This window comes from Galeopterus variegatus, unplaced genomic scaffold (assembly GCF_000696425.1).
Source record: "Galeopterus variegatus unplaced genomic scaffold, G_variegatus-3.0.2 Scaffold9360, whole genome shotgun sequence".
Lineage (NCBI taxonomy): Eukaryota > Metazoa > Chordata > Mammalia > Dermoptera > Cynocephalidae > Galeopterus > Galeopterus variegatus.
The window spans coordinates 21,987-39,857 of NW_007735471.1; the positions used below are offsets into that span (position 1 = coordinate 21,987).

General features: G+C 35.7%; 1 protein-coding gene across 1 annotated transcript in view; it reads left to right on the forward strand.

Moving 5' to 3' along the window:
- Nucleotides 1–17,871, forward strand: part of LOC103609221 (septin-14-like) — a 56,521-nt gene that overhangs the window by 14,144 nt on the left and 24,506 nt on the right. Inside the window, exons 2-3 of the mRNA XM_008593578.1 lie at nt 7,564–7,732; nt 9,076–9,208. Coding sequence (XP_008591800.1) covers nt 7,564–7,732; nt 9,076–9,208 — 302 coding nt within the window. The remainder of the gene's footprint in view (nt 1–7,563; nt 7,733–9,075; nt 9,209–17,871) is intronic.

The window sequence follows — 17,871 nt, forward strand, 5'->3', positions numbered from 1 at the left end:
AAAAAATATCATTGGAATTTTGATGGGGATTGCATTGAATTTGTAGATCACTTTGGGTAGTATGGACATTTTCACAATGTTGATTCTTCCAATCCAAGAGCATGGGATATCTTGCTATCTTCTTGTGTCCTCTTTAATTTCTCTCAATAGTGGTTTGTAGTTCTCATTATAGAGATTTTTCCCATCCCCGGTTAACTCAATTCATAAGTATTTTATTTTTTTGGTGGCTATTGTAAATGGGCAAGCTTTCTTGACTTCTCTTTGTGCATGTTCACTATTGGCGAATAGATATGCTACTGATTTTTGTGTGTTGATTTTGTATCCTGCTACTTTGCTGAAATCATTTATCAACTCCAAGGGTTTTTTTTATAGAGGTTTTAGGCTGTTTGATATATAGGATCATGTCATCTGCAAACAGGGACAGTTTGACTTCATCTTTTCCAATCTGGATACCCTTTATTTCCTTCTCTTCTCTGATTGCTCTGGCTAGTACTTCCAACACTGTGTTGAATAGGAGTGGTGAGAGTGGGCATCCTTGTCCAGTTCCTGTTCTTAAAGGAAAAGTATTCAGTTTTTCCCCATTCAGGATCAAACTGGCAATGGATTTATCTTGGGTAATATGGACGTTTTCACAATGTTAGTTCTTCCAAGTCAGAATATGGAATACCTTTCTGACTTTTTGTGTCATCTTTAATTTCTTTCAGCAGTGATTTGTAGTCCCCATTGTAGAGATATCTCAAATCCTTGGTTAAATTAATTCCTAGGTTTTTTAATGTTTTTGGCAACTTTTGTAAATGGGCTTGCTTTTTGATTTCATATTCTGCTAGTTTGTTATTGGAGTATAAAAGTGCTACTGATTTTTGGGTGTTGATTTTGTATCCTGCAACATTACTGAAACTGTTAATCAGCTCTAAGAGTTTTTTTGATGGAGTCTAGGTTTTTCTATATATAAGATCCTGTCATCTGCAAAGAAGGACAGTTTGACTTCCTCCTCTCCAATATGGATTCCCTTTATTTCTTTCTCTTGCCTGATTGTTCTGGCTAGTACTTCTAATATGTGAAATGGGAATGGTGAGAGTGGGTATCATTGTCTTGTTCCTGTTCTTAAACTTCTGAAACACTGGTGATTTGGATGTTTCTGCGTTTAAGGTTGTTTGCTAGCTCTCTTAGATTTTCTTTGTTTTCAAATTCTTTTTCATTTTATTTTCTGTCCACTTTGGTTATTTGGAAAAGACTGTCTTTGAGATCAGAAGTTCTTTCTTCTGCTTACTCTAGGTTGCTGCTTACATTCTCAGTTGTAGTTTTTAAACATTTATTGAATGAATGTTTCAGTTCCAGGAGTTCTGCTACATGTTTTCTTTTAATGGTATTTTTCTCTTTGTAAATTTTCTTCTTTGTGTCTCGTGTTGTTTTTCTCATTTTGTTGTATTGTCTAACTGAGTCTTCTTCTTGTATCTCACTGAGTTTTTTTAAAGATTATTACTTGGAATTTATTTTCAGGCATTTCAAGGGTTTCTCGTTGTTTGTGGTCTTGTATTTGGAAATTATAGTATTCTTTTTATGGTTTCATATGGTTTTTTTTTTCTTCTATATTTATACTATCCCTACATCAATGTCTGGTCATCTGGTAGAGCAGTTCCTTCATCCATTACTCTGGTTGACTTTTGAGGAGAAAGACTCCCTCCTTTAGATTTGTTATATACTGCCTATTAGTTGGGGTCTTTTAGCTTTGGTTCTAGGTATACTCAGTAGTGTCAGTAGTTCTGGTGGGCACTGGCAGCTATGTCTGTGGCTGGGACTGTGTGCAAGGCTAGGCACATGTGGGTGAGTGAGGCCATGTGGGCAGCCATGCTGGTGACTGGATAGTTGCATTCACACATGAGGGTGAGGCTGCATAGGCAGCTGTTGTGGCTGGTACCTGTGTCTGGGGCTGTGAGGGCAGTGGGACACCTGGGCCCACATGAGCAGGTGTGGCTGGCTTAGGCAGCTGGGGCTGCATGGGTGGCCAGGTGGCAGATCCAATGTGGGCAGGAGTGTTGCTCAAGTGGCTATGTTGGGTCACTTGGGTGGCCAGATGGCTGACTCTGCATGGGTGAGTGGGGCTGCATGGGCAGCTGGATGATTGTGGCTGTGCAAGTGGCTAGAGAGTTGGGCCCACATAGGTAGGTGGGGCCACAAAGATGACTGGGCCATTGGAGTCACACTGGTGGCTGGGGTCACACAGGCTGCTGGAATGCCATGTGGGTTGTGTGGCTGGGTGCGCTCTGTGGGAAAAAGTCCTGCATAGGGAGAAGGGTCCTGGATCTGGGGCTAGACAAATATACAGGTCACCATAGTGGTGGTAGTGGTGGGCTGAGACTGGAACAAGAGGAAGATTATCCCTGAGAATTGCTCACAGCTGAGTATATTCTTTCTGTCACAAGCGAGAATTCCTCCTGTGTTGATCCTGGTATCAGAGACATGGTGGCAGCTGAATTCCCATGCTTCTTTCTCCTCTACAACACCCTTCTTGGTTTTTGTGCTCCACAGGTTCCTCACCAGACTCCTGGTGCTCTCCCATGCTCTCCCACCAATGTTCTCCCCTGTACTTAGCTGTCCTTTCCTTTCTCTAGTCCCTTTTTGTGGGAGGATTATATGTTGAGTTCCTCTAGTCTGCTATCTTGCCCTGCCTCTGGGATGATAGTCCTGTTCATTCTTTTTAATTTTTTTTCTTTTTTGTTTTTCTGTGTTATTCCCAAACTGCTATGTTCAAGGTCAGAAATTCTTTCTTATACTTGATCTAGTCTGTTATTGAGACTCCAAGAAGTATTTTTTATGTCCTTCACTAAATTCTTCAATTCCAAGATTTCTTTTTTTTTTTTTTCCCCTTTTTGTCTTTTTTCGTGACCGGCAACGGATCGCAACCCTCAGTGTCGCGCCCATACCGGACCGGGACCGGCAACGGGATCGCAACCCTCAGCCAGTGAGCGGTCGGTCTGTATGTGGGATCCGAACCCTCAGCAGGAGCGCCGCCGCACTTCCCAAGCGGCGCACTGTAGCAGTGCGCCACCAGGCCAGCCCCAATTCCAAGATTTCTGTTTGATTTTTTAAATGATATCTATCTTTTTGTTGAATTTCTCACTTAGATTGTGAATTGGTTTTCTAATTTCATTGAAATGTTTGTCTATATCTTCTTGTATCTCAGTTTTTGTTTTGTTTTTTTTTTCCTCTTTTTTTGTCTTTTTTTTTTTTACTGACCAGTAACGGGATCGCAACCCTCGGTGTTGCACCCACACTGCGCTCAGCCAGTGAGCGGGAACCGGTCTCCACATGGGATCTGAACCCTCAGCAGGAGTGCCGCCGCACTCCCAAGCGGCGCACTCTCCAGTGCGCCACCGGGCCGGCCCTTGTATCTCAGTTTTTTAAGGTCACTAATTTGAATTCTTTTTCTAGAAAGTTGGCAATTTCTGATTCCTTGGGATCAGTTACTGGAGTATTATTTTGTTTTGGTTTTCTGTTTATATATTTTTTTGGTTGGGTCATGTTACCTTGTTTTTTCACGTTTCTTCTTTCCCTGTTGTGATACCTGTGCTTCTAGTGGAATAGTTACCTCTTTGAGTTTTGTTTAGTGGCTTTCATGGGAAAAGACTTTTACCCACAAATGTGTCCTAGGGTCTTGACTGGGTAGAGTGCAATGACTTTGTTCCAGATAGATGCAATAGTGTAGACTCTGTATAGTTTCTTCAGGTGTAATCCGCTTTCCCTATGTCTATGAGTGACTCAGTGACCTACACTTGTGAGGTTTGTCATGGTGGATGGGGGAGAGATTGCTGGGTTGGTTCACAGGCCAGGGATGTGCACATTCACCTTGTTGGTCAGTCATCTTGGGAGCTGGCTCACTGGATGCCAGATTGATTCTCAGGCTTGGGTGTGGGTGTATGGCATGTCAGGGTGTCTGGAACTGGTTTGCCAGTTGCCAGGTCACTGTGCTTCTTCTCTGATCTCAGATCGGTCCACCAGAGGCACTTTAGCCAAGCTGTTTCTCACTTGGGTTCATGTGCATGTGATGGCTGAAAGACTCGGGAACAGGTCTTCCAGAGGTATGACAGCTGATCTGTTTCTCTGAGCCAGGGATGTGGGTGCACTTTGGCTCAGCTAGCTGAGTGTAGGTCTGCCAGTGACCTTTCTGCCATGCCATTTCTTGGGGCCTGAGGCAAGTTCATGCTTCCCTTAGTGGTTCAGGAGCTGATCTGCCAAGGTCAGAGTTACTGTGCCACTTCTCAGGAAGTGGGTGATGCCACTGGGGGGGCTGCAGTGAGGCGGCCTGTCCACCTGCTTCTTGGATAATGGGTGGGGCTTCTAGCCAGGCCTGTACTGAGGGGGCATGTCTGACTGCTTGGACTGTTCACAAGACTGCTAAGCAGGTGTGCTGTCATACTGAGCATTCATAATCCACAGGGATCTCACTAGTCTCCTGCCGCACCCCTGTGTTCTCCCACTGATGCTCCCATCAATATTTAGCTGTCTCTTAGTTGTGCTGGTCCTTTTCTGTGGGGGAGAAAGCACCCTGGGTGCCTCTCTATTTTCTTATCATTCTGATTATAAAAGATACTTGTTACAATTTTAACCTTCATAAGCTTTTAAATTTTTTAAATGACATAATACTTGTCTATATTTATGGAGTATGATATATTTTTTTGTGTACATTATAGAAAGATTCAATCAGGCTAATTAACATATCTATTATCTAACAAAATATTTTTGTGTGGTGAGAATGTTAACAATCTATTTTATCAAATTTGAAATATAAAATACGTTATCTTTAAATGTGGTCATCATGAAGTGCAATAGATAAATAAAATTTAGGCTTCCATTCTAACTGATACTTTATACCATTTGATCAACAAATCCTTTCCCTTTCTCTCCATTCTCTAGTAACCAACTTTCTACTCTCTCTATGAAATTGACTTTCTAAAATTTCACATATAAAGTGAGGTCATATAGAGTTTGTCTTTCTGTACCTAGCTTATTTTACTTAGCATAATATCCTTCAGTTCCATCTATGTTGTTGCAAATGACAAACATTCTTCTAAGGCTGTGTAGTATCTCATTGTGTATATACATCACATTTTCTTTATCCTTTCATTCATTGATGGACACTTAGGTTGCTTACATATCTTGACTATTATGATTAATGCTGAAAAAATAAAATAATTAGGAGTAAATTTAACCAAGCGGATGAAAGATCTATATACTGAAAACTATAAAATATTGATAAAAAAAATCAAAGATGACACAAACAAATGGAAAGATACCCCCTGTTCATCAACTGGAAAAATTAATGTTATTAAAAATGCCCATACTACCCAAAGTGATTTACAGATTCCATGGCATTTCTATCAGAATTCCAATGTCATTTTCAACAAAAATTTTAAAAACCCTAAAATTTATATGGAACCAGTAAAGACACCAAATACCTAAAGTAATCTCAAGAAAAAAGAACAAAGATTGAGGAATCACACTGCTTGATTTAAAATTATATTATAAAGTTATTGTATTCAGGACAGCATGGTACTGGCATAAAACAAACACATCAACCAATGGAATAGGATAGAAAGCCCATAAATAAGCCCAAGTAGTTATGATCAATTGACCCTCAACAAAGGTGCCACAAGCACACCATGAGGAATGAACAGTCTGTTCAATGGATGATCTTGGGAAAACTAAATATCCATATGGAGAAGAATAAAAATAGACTTATCTCACACTATATACAAAAACCAACTCAAAATGGATAAAGAGCTTAAACCCAAAACCTGAAACTTTAAACCTATTAAAAGAAAACATGGAGGAAAATATTCACGACATTGGTCTTGGCAATGATTTCTTGGACAGATTTTCAAAAGCACAGGCAAGAAAAACAAAAAGAAACAGATGAGATTGGATTAAACTAAGAAACTTCTGCATGGCAAAGAAAACAGTTAATAGAGTGAAGAGAAAATTAATGTATTGGGAGAAAATATGTGCAAATCATCCATCTGTTAGAAGGCTAATATCCAAAATATATAATATTCTTGCTGTTTACTTAAACAATTCGAGCAAGAAAAAAATTATTAAAAAGTGGGGAAAGAATCTGTACAGTCATTTTGCAAAAGAAGAGATATGAATAGCCAACAGATATATATTAGAAAATGATCAATATCAGGGAAATGCAAATTAAAACCACAATAATATATCACCTCATGACTGTTAGAATGGCTATCAATAAAACAAATGATAACAAGTATTGATAAGGACATGAAGAAAAGGGAACACTTATGCAGTATTGGTGAAAATGAAAATTAGTACAGCTATTTCAGAAAATATTATGAAGTTTCCTCAAAAAAACTAAAAATAGAACAGACATTCCACTTCCAGGTTTATATCCAAATGAATTTAAATCAATAAATCAAAGAGATATCTGCATGAAAATGTTCACTTCAATTGTTTTAAATTTTCTAAGAGTTATTTTGTGGCCTATGATGTATCCTGGAGAGTTTCTGTGTGTGCTTAATAATAATATGTATTCTGTTGCTATTGGATGGAATGTTCTGTATATATCTGTTAGGTCTATTTGGTTTAAAGTGTAGTTTAAGTCTAATGTTTTCTTACTGATTTTACATTTTGATGATCTGTCCATTTTTGAAAGTGAGGTTACAAAGTTCCCTATTATTATAGTCTATCTCTCCCTTCAGATCTATCAATATTTGCTTTATATATTTAGGTGTTTCAATGTTAGGTGCATATATACTTACAATTGTTATATCCTTTTGATGAACTGACCTCTTTATCATTATATGATGACCTACTTTAGTTACATGAGTGGAGATATTGCTAGGACAACCTAATGGATAATTTAGAAATCCTCTAAAAACACAAGATACAATCATTTAGGAAGGAGAATAATTGTACTTACATTTCTTTGACTTAAAGTCTATTTTATCTGATAGAAGAATTCCTACCAGGTCTCTTGACTTTCACTTTCATGGAATATCTTTTCCATCCCTTCACTTTCAGTCTATGTTTATCCTTAAATCAGCCATGTAAACTTATTGATTGATTTTGAATATTGACTAATGAAGTCTCATAAATGTGTTATATAAACAGAATTTGATAACTAAAGAATGCACAATTTTAAGGCCTTTTTGTTAGCAGAATTTACTTCAATAAAGTTGTTTAGCAAAGTTATATTACAAATCCTGTTAGCACTCTGTGAAATACCTTGAGTAGTTTGTAAAATACTAACACAATTATTAATAAAAGCCTATACCATATACTCATATAAATTGTTACCTAAATATTTTAAATTTATTCTTTAGGTAACAAATTTAAAGCAGATTTGCTGACCGGTTGGTTAAACTCTGTTGATAATTGATATGTATAGTACAACCACAGTTCTGTGGTTAAAAGAATTACAGCTATTAATGAGATTGATCACTTTGTTATTTTAAATTTATTTTTTATCCATGCATTTATTCATAAATACATGTTAATTGTCAGGGAGTGATAATGAATGTTGTGGATTTATCATTTTTTTCTGACTAGTGGAAAATGAAAATCACTCTGACTTTGTTAAACTCCGGAATATGCTTCTTTATACCAATATGGAAAACCTGAAAGAACAAACTCACAGTCAGCAATATGAACGTTATCGATGCTGCAAACTTCAGAAAATGGGCTTTACAGATGTGGGCCCAGACAACCAGCCAGTTAGGTGGGTAGAGATGTTGCTAACACAACCAAATGGATAATTTAGAAATCCCCTAAAACACAAGATTCAATTATTTGGGAATTAGAATAATTGTACTTCTCTCATCTTGGGTGATCCTGAGTTTTAGGTTTATTACTTATCTTCAGACTTAGATGGAGATAGTAGGAAAAACATAATGCAAGGTCTCATTTATATGCAGAAATATGTGTATCCAATATGTTTATATGCTGAAATGTGTGTCCAAGAAAAAAAACCAATTATTTTGCTTTAATTTTTGTATATAATTATATGAAATGTAAGCTCAGGAAGGAGGTAGGCAAATATTAGCAAAGACTGAGAAAAATTGACAAAGGACATTACGAAGTTTTTAATTGAAATATATTGATTATACATATTTATAGTTTACGGATTTATATTTTAATGTATACAATGTGTGCTGATCTAATCAGGGTAATCACATATTCATCATTGCAAAACTTAGTCATTTCTTTGTGATGTGAACATTTGATCTGTCTTCTAGTCATTTGACAACATGGAGGAAATCTTTGTTAATTATGGATTCCTGGGTCGACTGTACACTAATAGAAGTTATTTTTTCTATCTAGCTGTAATTTTGTATCCATTAGCCAGTCTCTAACTTTCTCCCCTACCTTCTTTGGCATAGGATATTGAGAAGGATTTGATGGAGGAAAGAGTTGAGAAGCAGCAGCAAAATGTCCAGGAAGTCAAGTGAAAAAAGTTTGGGAACAGGTGTATTTAGCTATACTGAAGTGGAATAGGATTTGTGCTGCAAAAGTATGACAATGTAGTATAAAACCAGTTATATCATTTATGTTTCTTTGAAGACAACCCAAACTGAACTATCTTACATGAATAATATTTTGAAAAATGCCTAGATTTATATTAACTGTTTTGAAAATAGTCTCATATTTTAGAGGTTTTGCCAAATTTTACTTTCAAAAGATTTAAAGAAGTATGTTATATTGGAAAGTGGCAGAAATAAGAAAATTCTAGTGTTCTTTACATGCTCACATATTAAATATTGTGATTGTAAATTAAATTTTTACATCTCATGATATTCAAAAGATTTAAAGAAGTATGTTATATTGGAAAGTGGCAGAAATAAGAAAATTCTAGTATTCTTTACATGCTCACATATTAAATATTGTGATTGTAAATTAAATTTTTACATCTCATGATACAGAAATTTTTATTTTGTGTTGCTATCTATATGTGGGGGACTATTGGTAAATGTCCTCATGTAGAACCTAATGAACAATATATACATTTATATGTTTATTTATATCAGCATTTTAACATGAGAGTAATTAAAATTTTTATTTTAGTTTTCAAGAGATCTATGAAGCCAAAAGACAAGAGTTCTATGATCAATGTCAAAGGGAAGAAGAAGAGTTGAAACAGAGATTTATGCAGAGAGTAAAGGAGAAAGAAACAACATTTAAAGAAGCTGAAAAAGAGGCAAGTACTGCCAGTTTGATATAGTTTTATTTATTTTTAGGAATTCTATTAATTTGGGAGTTTTAATATCAAGAGTTTAATTGATGTTTTTGGAAGATACTTGCTGTTTTTCAAAAAGTAGCTATTTACCATGAAGGCTTTGAATATAGCTTTAACAAAATTATAGTCTATAATATAATTTTTTCTAGAGCACTTGAATAGATTTCCATTTAAATGAATCCCAAAATAATTTTATAAAATATATTTACTTTTATCTTATTTATAATTTGAATTTTATGCATAAAGCTTAATTTATAACACATTCAAACTATTTACATCTGTGGAGTCATGTACTTTCTTTTTTTTTTTTTTTTTCCTTTTTGTCTTTTTTCGCGACCGGTAACAGGATCGCAACCTTCGGTGTCGCGCCTGCACCGCGACCAGTCTCTATATGGGATCCGAACCCTCCGCGGGAGCGCCGCCACGCTCCCAAGCGCCGCACTCTACCGAGTGCACCACCGGGCTGGCCCGGAGTCATGTACTTTCAAACTCTACTACTGCATTAAAAAATTTCCTTCCCTTTTATAAATAAGTAGGTAGATGTTGACTAATGCAATTCTTTATTAAGAGAACTTTAATTGGTAATTTATTTGGATTCATTGTTCATTTTATGATGTTTACAAGAAACTGGAAAGGGAAGCTATTCATATAGTTTTGATTTTTTGCCACAAGTAAGTTTTTGGTGAAGCAATATATTTGGAAGCATAATTCCTTTCTCTCAAGTGCAGGTAATGTTAGTTTAAGAACACTAAGTTTTCGTAGGTGAATTGAAACATAACTTCCTGTTTTCATAGAAACAAGGTAGTGGTTAGTTGCTATGGACCAGATGTCTCAGTCAGGAAAAGATGAACTATACATAGTTATATACAGTTATATTACAGTTGTAATAGAAATTATATGACAGTTATAACAGAAATTCCATTAGCTTTGGTATAAAGGGAAAGTTTGAAAGTATACAAGGTTATCTAATAGCATCTAAGAACAGGAATTACAGCTGGATTTCCAAAGTAGGAAGTGACCAGAAACAAAAGCAACCCTTTAAAATTTCTGTTTCTCCTCTGCATCACTTCCCTTAGTTATGGTTCTTATGTCTGTACATTTACTTTATTTTTTTCTCCCTGGAGATCAGGTTTTTTTCCCCATTTTTAAAATATATTTTCTTTCAGGAAGAACTGACCACAGCCTAATATTGGTTGTGCAAAGTAATGAGTAGCAGAGGTTCTTAAAAGGGTTTAATAATGCCTGTAGGTAGGAACAAATAAATTTCTGGTAGAAAGAAAATAACTAAGATTCCAAGGACATTCACAGAGAGCAAGGTGACATGGAAACAGGCTCATCTGGCTTGCTCAGAAAAGGAATAGCTTTATTTTTAACATGGCAAATAAACAGCACTCTGATTACAACTGGCAAAGAAAATAGAGGCTCATGGAGGAGAAGTAAATTTTTCAAACACAACTACTAGATGGATCAGCCAGAATTTAAACTAAGTCTTTAAACTTTATCTTCTTATTTCTTGTATTTTTTCAGATAATTGCTTCTCTGTACATACTATTCCTGTTAGTTTGTCTTCTTCTTACTGATTTATAATTCTTTATATATTATAGATAGTACTCTTTTGTTTTCTAAATATTTGTAACATCTCTTCTAATCTACCTTTTTGTACCCATTATTTATATTTCTCATTTTAAATTTTATTGCGTAGGTTGGGAGAATTAACATCTTTACCAATATTGTGACGTACTCTAGGGACACTATACTTATCTCTATTTATTCAGACTATACTTTCATGTTCCTTAGAAAATTATTTAAAATGCATATAGGGCTTACCCATACTACATTGCACTCATTCTTAACATCTGAAACTTATCCTTGCTATTTTATAAATGGGACAAGTTTTTCTTTTGTATATAGAAGTTGAGGAGATTAAAACATTTTAAATTAGTTCTAATAGTTCTCAGTTATTTGGTGTCTTTTATTTGAATAATTATATTATTTGAAAATTAGTGACACTTCTACCTTTAGAATTGGTTTGGCTATTTGGGATCTTTTGTTGCTCCGTATGAATTTTAGGATTGTTTTTCATATTTCTGTGAAGAATGTCATTGGAATATTGGTGGGGATTGCATTGAATCTGTAGATTGCTTTGGGTGGTAAGGATATTTTCACTATATTGATCCTTCCACTGCAAGAGCATGGAATGTATTCCTTTTTTTTTTTTTTTTTTGTCTTTAATTTCTTTCAGTAGTTATTTTTAGTTCTCTTTGCAGAGTTATTTCACCTCCTTGGTTAAATTGATTCCTAGATTTTTTTGGTTTTTGGTTTCGGTGACTATTGTAAATGGGCTTACGTTCTCGATTTCTTTTTCTACTAGTTCATTATTGGAGAATTAAAATGCTACTGATTTTTAGGTGTTGGTTTTGTATTCTGCAACATTGCTGAAATTATTAATGACCTGTAAGAGTTTTTTGGTAGAATCTTTAGGTTTTTCTATAAATAGGATCATGTCATCTGCAAACAGGATAATTTGACTTTTTCTTTTCTAATCTGAGCACCCTTTATTTCTTTCTCTTGCCTGAGTTCTCTGGCTAGTACTTCTAAGTCTATGTTAAATAGGAGTAGTGATCATAGGCATCGTTGTCTTGTTTCTGTTCCACTCAGGATGATGTTGGCAGTGGGTTTGTCACATATGGCTTTTATTGTGTTGAAATGCTTTCCTTCTATATCTAATTGCTGAGAGCCTTTATCATAAAGTAATGTTGAATTTTGTTGAAAGCTTTTTCTGCATCTATTGAAATAATCATATGGTTTTTGTTCTTGGTTTTGTTGGTGTGGTGTATCACATTTATTGACATCCATATGTTGAACCATCATTGCCTCCCTACGATGAATCCTACTTGATCATGGTGTATACGTTTTTTAATGTGTTGCTGTGTTCTGATTGGTAATATTGTGAGGATATTTGCATCTATGTTCATCAGAGATATTGGCCTGCAGTTTTCTTTTTTCTTTTTCTTTTGTATCTTTGTTTTGTTTTGGTATGAAGGTGGTGATGGCCTCATAGAATGAATTTGGGAGTGACCTCTGTTTCAATTTTTTGGAATAGTTCAAAGAGAATTGGCATTAATGCCTCTTTAAGGTTTGGTAGAATTCAGCAGTGAAGCCATTCAGTCCTAGGCTTTTATTTGTTGGGAGACTGATGATTATTGCTCCAAATTCACTGCTTATTATTGGTATGTTCAAGTTTTCTATTTCTTCTTACTTCCGTCCTGATAGTTTGTATGTTTTTGGAAATGTACTCATTTCTTCCAGATTTTGAATTTTTTTGGCATATAGTTGTAATAGTCTCTAGTGATTCTTTATATTTCCATGGTATCAATAATGTCACCTTTTTCATTTCTGATTTTTGTTATTTGGGTCTTCTCTCTTCCTTTTTTGTTAATCAAGATAATGGTTTGTCTATTTTGTGTGTCTTCTCAAAAAAACAACTCTTCGTTTCAGTGATCTTTTGTATCTTTGGGGGGTTTTATTTCATTTAGTTCTGCTCTGATCTTTTTTTTATCTATTAATTTTGGGATTGGATTGTTCTTGTTTTTCTAGTTCTTTAATGTGTAGCATTAAGTTGTTTATTTGAATTTTTCTTTTTCTTTTTTGATGTAAGCATTTATTGCACTTCCCTTTTAGTACTGCTTTTGCAGCATCCCACAGGTTTTGATATGTATCTTTATTTTTGTTGGTTTCAAGAAATTTTTGATTCCCTGTGTATTAGTCTGTTTCTGTTGCTTATAACAAAATACTGGAAACTGGGTGATTTATAAGAAAATGAAATTTATTGCTTACAGTTTTGGATGCTCAGAAGTCCAAAGTCTATAGAACGCATCTGGTAGAGGTGGCAGTTATGCACTATTGTAAGATGGTGGAAGCAGACTCATTTACTGTCCTCATTCCCTCTCCTTGAAAAACCCTCCAACCTATGCCCATGACCACCATTTTTGATCCATTCACTGTGGCATAGTCGTACAATCTAATCACCTCTTCAAGCACCCTCCTCCAAATTACCATAATAAGATTTACCGCCCTCTTAACACTGTTACCGTGGTGGTTACATTTTGGGAGGACATTCAATCCAAGGCATCCTGTGTATTTTCTTCTTAGACCAATACGTCGTTCAGATGCCTGTTGTTTATTTTCCGTGTATTTGTATAGAGTCCTAAGTTTCACTTATTATTAATTTCTGGTTTTAACCCATTGTGGTCTGAAACAATACTTGAGATTATTTCAATTTTTAAAAATTTGTAGAGACTTGGGCCGGCCCAGTGGCGCACTGGAGAGTGCGCCGCCTGGAAGCGTGGCGGCGCTCCCGCCGAGGGTTCGGATCCCATGTGGAGACCGGTTCCCGCTCACTGGTTGAGCGTGGTGCAGGCGCAACACCGAGGGTTGTGATCCCGTCGCTGGTCCCCGGTGCGGGCGCGACACTGAGGGTTGCGATCCCATTACCGGTCAGTAGAAAAGACAAAAAGGAAAAAAAAAAAATTTGTAGAGACTTGATTTGTGACCTAATGTGGTCTACCCTGGAGAATGTTCCATATGCTGATGAGAAGAATGTATATTCTGTGGTTGTTGGATGAAGTGTTCTGTAGATATCCGCCAAGTCAAATTGGTCTAAGGTGTAGTTTAAATCCTGTGTTTCTCTGTTGATTTATTTCCTGGATGATTTGTCCAGTGTCGAGAAAGAGGTATTCAGGTCCCCCACTATTACCATATTGGGGTCTGTGTCTTTCTTTAGGTCTAATAATGTTTACTTTATATATCTGGGTGCTCTGGTGTTGGATGAATACATATTTATAATTGTTATGTCTTCTTGCTGGATAGATTCCATTATCATTATATAGTGGTCTTCTTAATCTCTTTTTATGGTTTTTGGTTTAAAGTCTATTTTATCTGATGTGAGAATAGCTATCTCTGCTCATTTTGGGTTTCCATTTGTGTGGTATATGTTTTTCCATCCCTTCACTATAAGTCTGTGTGTGTCTTTACAGGTGAAGTGAGTCTCTTTAAGACCACATATAGTTGGGTCTAGCTGTTAATCCAATCTGTCAATCTGTGTCTTTTGAGTGGAAGAGTTTAATCCACTTACAGTTAGGGTTGTTATTGAGAGGTATTTTCTTACTCATGGAGTTTTATGACTTTTGTTTAGATTTTTTGAATATCTTTCATTCCTTTCTTCCCCTTTTATTATTTGTCTTTAATGTTTGTTGGTTTCTTGAGATGGTAAGATTTAGTTTCTTTTTTCTTTCTCATTTGCATTTGTGTTTTACCAGGGGCTTTTATTCTTTCTTGTATATTCGTGATCACTATTATTGTCTTTTTGAATCCCAGATGCAGGATTCCCTTGAGAATTTTTTGCAGGGCTGGTTGTGTGGTGATGAATTTTTGCAGTTTTTGTTTGTCCAGGGAAATTCACTATTCCTCCCTCATTTCCGAAGGTTAGACTTTCTGGGTATAGCATTCTTTGCTGGCAGATTTTTTTCTTTAAGTAGTTTGTCATTCTATTTTCTTCTTGCCTATAGAGTTTCAGTTGAGAAGTCTGCTGTTAGTCTGGTGAGAAGTCTCTCATAAGTGACTTGATACTTTTCTCATGCTGTCTTTAGGATTCTCTTTGTTTTTGCATTTTACCAATTTGACTATAGTGTGTATTGGAGAGGAATTTTTGGATTGAATCTATTTGTGGATCTTTGAGCTTCCTGGATCTGAAGGTCTGTGTCTCTTCCTATATCAGGGAATTTTTTCAATATTATTTCATTGACTAGATTTTCAGTGCCTTTACCTTTCTCCTCCCCTTTTGGAACAACTATGATTCAGATGTGTGTACTCTTAAGGTTGTCTGCTAGCTCTCTTAGACTTCATTCATTTTTTAAAATTCTTTTTTCTGTTTTTGTCTGTCTGGGTTGTTTCATAAAGACTGTTTTAGAGATCAGAAAATCTTTCTTCTGCTTGCTCTAATCCGATGCTTAAGCTCTTGGTTGTGTTTTTTATTTCATTGAATGAATCCTTCAGCTCCAGGAGTTCTGCTATGTTCTTTTTTAAGGTATTAATCTCTTTTTCATTTTCTTCCTTCATATCCTGGTTATTTTTTCTCATTCCATTGTGTTGTCTGAGTCTTCTCCTATCTCATTGAGTGTCCTTAAGATTGTTACTTGGAATTCCTTTTGAGTAATTTCAAGGGTTTCCTGTTCTGTATTCCTTTGGCAGTATCATATTTTCTTTCTTTCTTTCTTTTTTTGTTGGTTATGAATGTTCATGAGATACAAAACTGACTGTCACCACTCGTGCCCAAGATGTGATGGCCAGATCCATACTGGCAGCATGTGCATTACCACAAATTGCGATTGTGTGTCCCCCACCCAATTATCCCCGACTTCCCTCCAATCCCCCTTTCCCATACTCCATTTTGTATCTCTAGGTATACTCTCTCCCTCTGCAAGTCCAACACATCACTGTGGTCTTTCCTTCTGGCAGTGTCATATTTTCTTGTGTTTATTTTTTCTTCATATTTGTAGTATCTTTACATTGAATTATGGTCATGTGATAGATCAGTTGTTTCTCCCACTACTCTGGAGAGGACTTTGAGGAAAAAGCCTGCCTCCCCTTTTTCCAGGCTTCTCTGGTGACTCTCTTTATGTCAGTGCAGTTAAATATACAGCAGGCCACCCACTACTCTGGAGAGGACTTTGAGGAAAAAGCCTGCCTCCCCCTTTTCCAGGCTTCTCTGGTGACTCTCTTTATGTCAGTGCAGTTAAATATACAGCAGGCCACCTGCATGGTGGTTGTGGCTGCTACTTTGGTGGCACACTATCCTTGCAGCAGTAGAAGCTGTGGTTATGGTGGTTGTGGACCACTTCCATGGAAGCGGGCTGGGGCCACCCAGTTGTAGTGACACTGGCTCCTGCCTTCTGTGTGGGCTTGCAACTTCTCCAAACCTGGGCCTCCTTGGTCACAGTGGCACTGATTCCTGCCTTCTGTGCAGGTGGGTGGAGGACTGCCCATGGCTTTTTCCTGCCTGAGCCTCCCTGGGCCTCCCTGAGCCTGCCTACAAATAAAATTAATAACTTATACTGTTGAACCCTCTTACTTTATGTGAAAGTTATAATTTAATCTTTATTTTGTCAATAAAAAATGATAAATATTAAATGAAAAAATCAGAATATAAAATTATCTGTGTACATATCTCCTAATTTTGTTCTCATGCACACGGATACAGAAAAAAGACTTGAGGGAATTGAGGCTTATAGGAATTATTTTAAACTAGTTACCTCTACAGGGCAGGATTTGGGCTGATTTTTACTGTTAATATTTTTAATAATATATTAAAATTAGTCATTAATTTTATCATTGTAAAAACATACTTTCTTTACTATTCTGAGTTGATATTTTAATTTTTTTCAGCTTCACTGAGGTATAATTGACAAATAAAATTGAATATATTTAAAGTATAAAACATGATGATTTGATACATGTATACATTGTGGAATGATTGCCACAATTAAGTTATTTAACATATCCATAACCTCACATAGTTACCATTCCTTTTTTGTGGTGAGAACACTTAATATCTACTCACTTAGTAAATTTCAAGTACATAATACAGTATTATTAGCTATAGTCACCATGTTGCACATTAGATCCCCAGAATTTATTTATCCTGTAACTGAGAGTTTCTTTCCACCAGCATCTCCCATTTCCCTGATCATCAGCCTTTGGAAATCACCATTCTACTCTGTTTCTGTGATTTCAACTTTTTTGGATTATACTTTTAACTGAAATCATACAGTATTTGTCTCTGTGTCTGGCTTATTCAGTTAGCATAAAGTCCTTCAGGTTCATCCAAATTGTTGCTAATGGCAGGATTTTCTTCTTTTTAAAGGCTAAATAACTTCAATTGTATATAACTACCACAGTTTCTTTATCCACTCATCTGTCAATCAACAATTAGATTGTTTCCCTATCTTGGCTATTGTGAATAATGCTGCAGTGAACATAGGAGTGCAGATACACCTTAAAGATATTTTTGTTTACTTCAGATATATACCCAGAAGAAGAATTGCCTCATTATATGGTAGTTATATTTTTAATATTTTTAGAAACTTCCACACTGTTTTCATAATGGCTGTATCAATTTATATTCTCATCAGTGGTGCACAAGGTTTGTTTTTATCCACACCTTTCCAACAGTTATTTGTTTTATTTTTGAGAATATCTATTCTAACAGGTGTGATATCTAATTGTGCCTTTGGTTTATATTTACCTACTGATTATTGATGTTGGGTGCCTTTTCATGTATCTGTTGGCCATTTGTTTGTCTTATTTGAAAAAAATGTTTAGATCTTTTGCCCAGTTTTCACTTGGATTATTTTATTTTTTGCTGTTGAGTTGTATAAGTTTCTTATATATTTTGAATGTTAACTGATTGTCAGACAAATGGTTTGCAAATATTTTCTCTCACTTCATATTTCACCTTTTTACTCTATGAATTGTTTCCTTTGCTGTGTAGAAGTTTTCAGTTTGATCTAGTCCCAGTTATTATTATTATTATTATTATTATTATTATTATTATTATTATTATTATC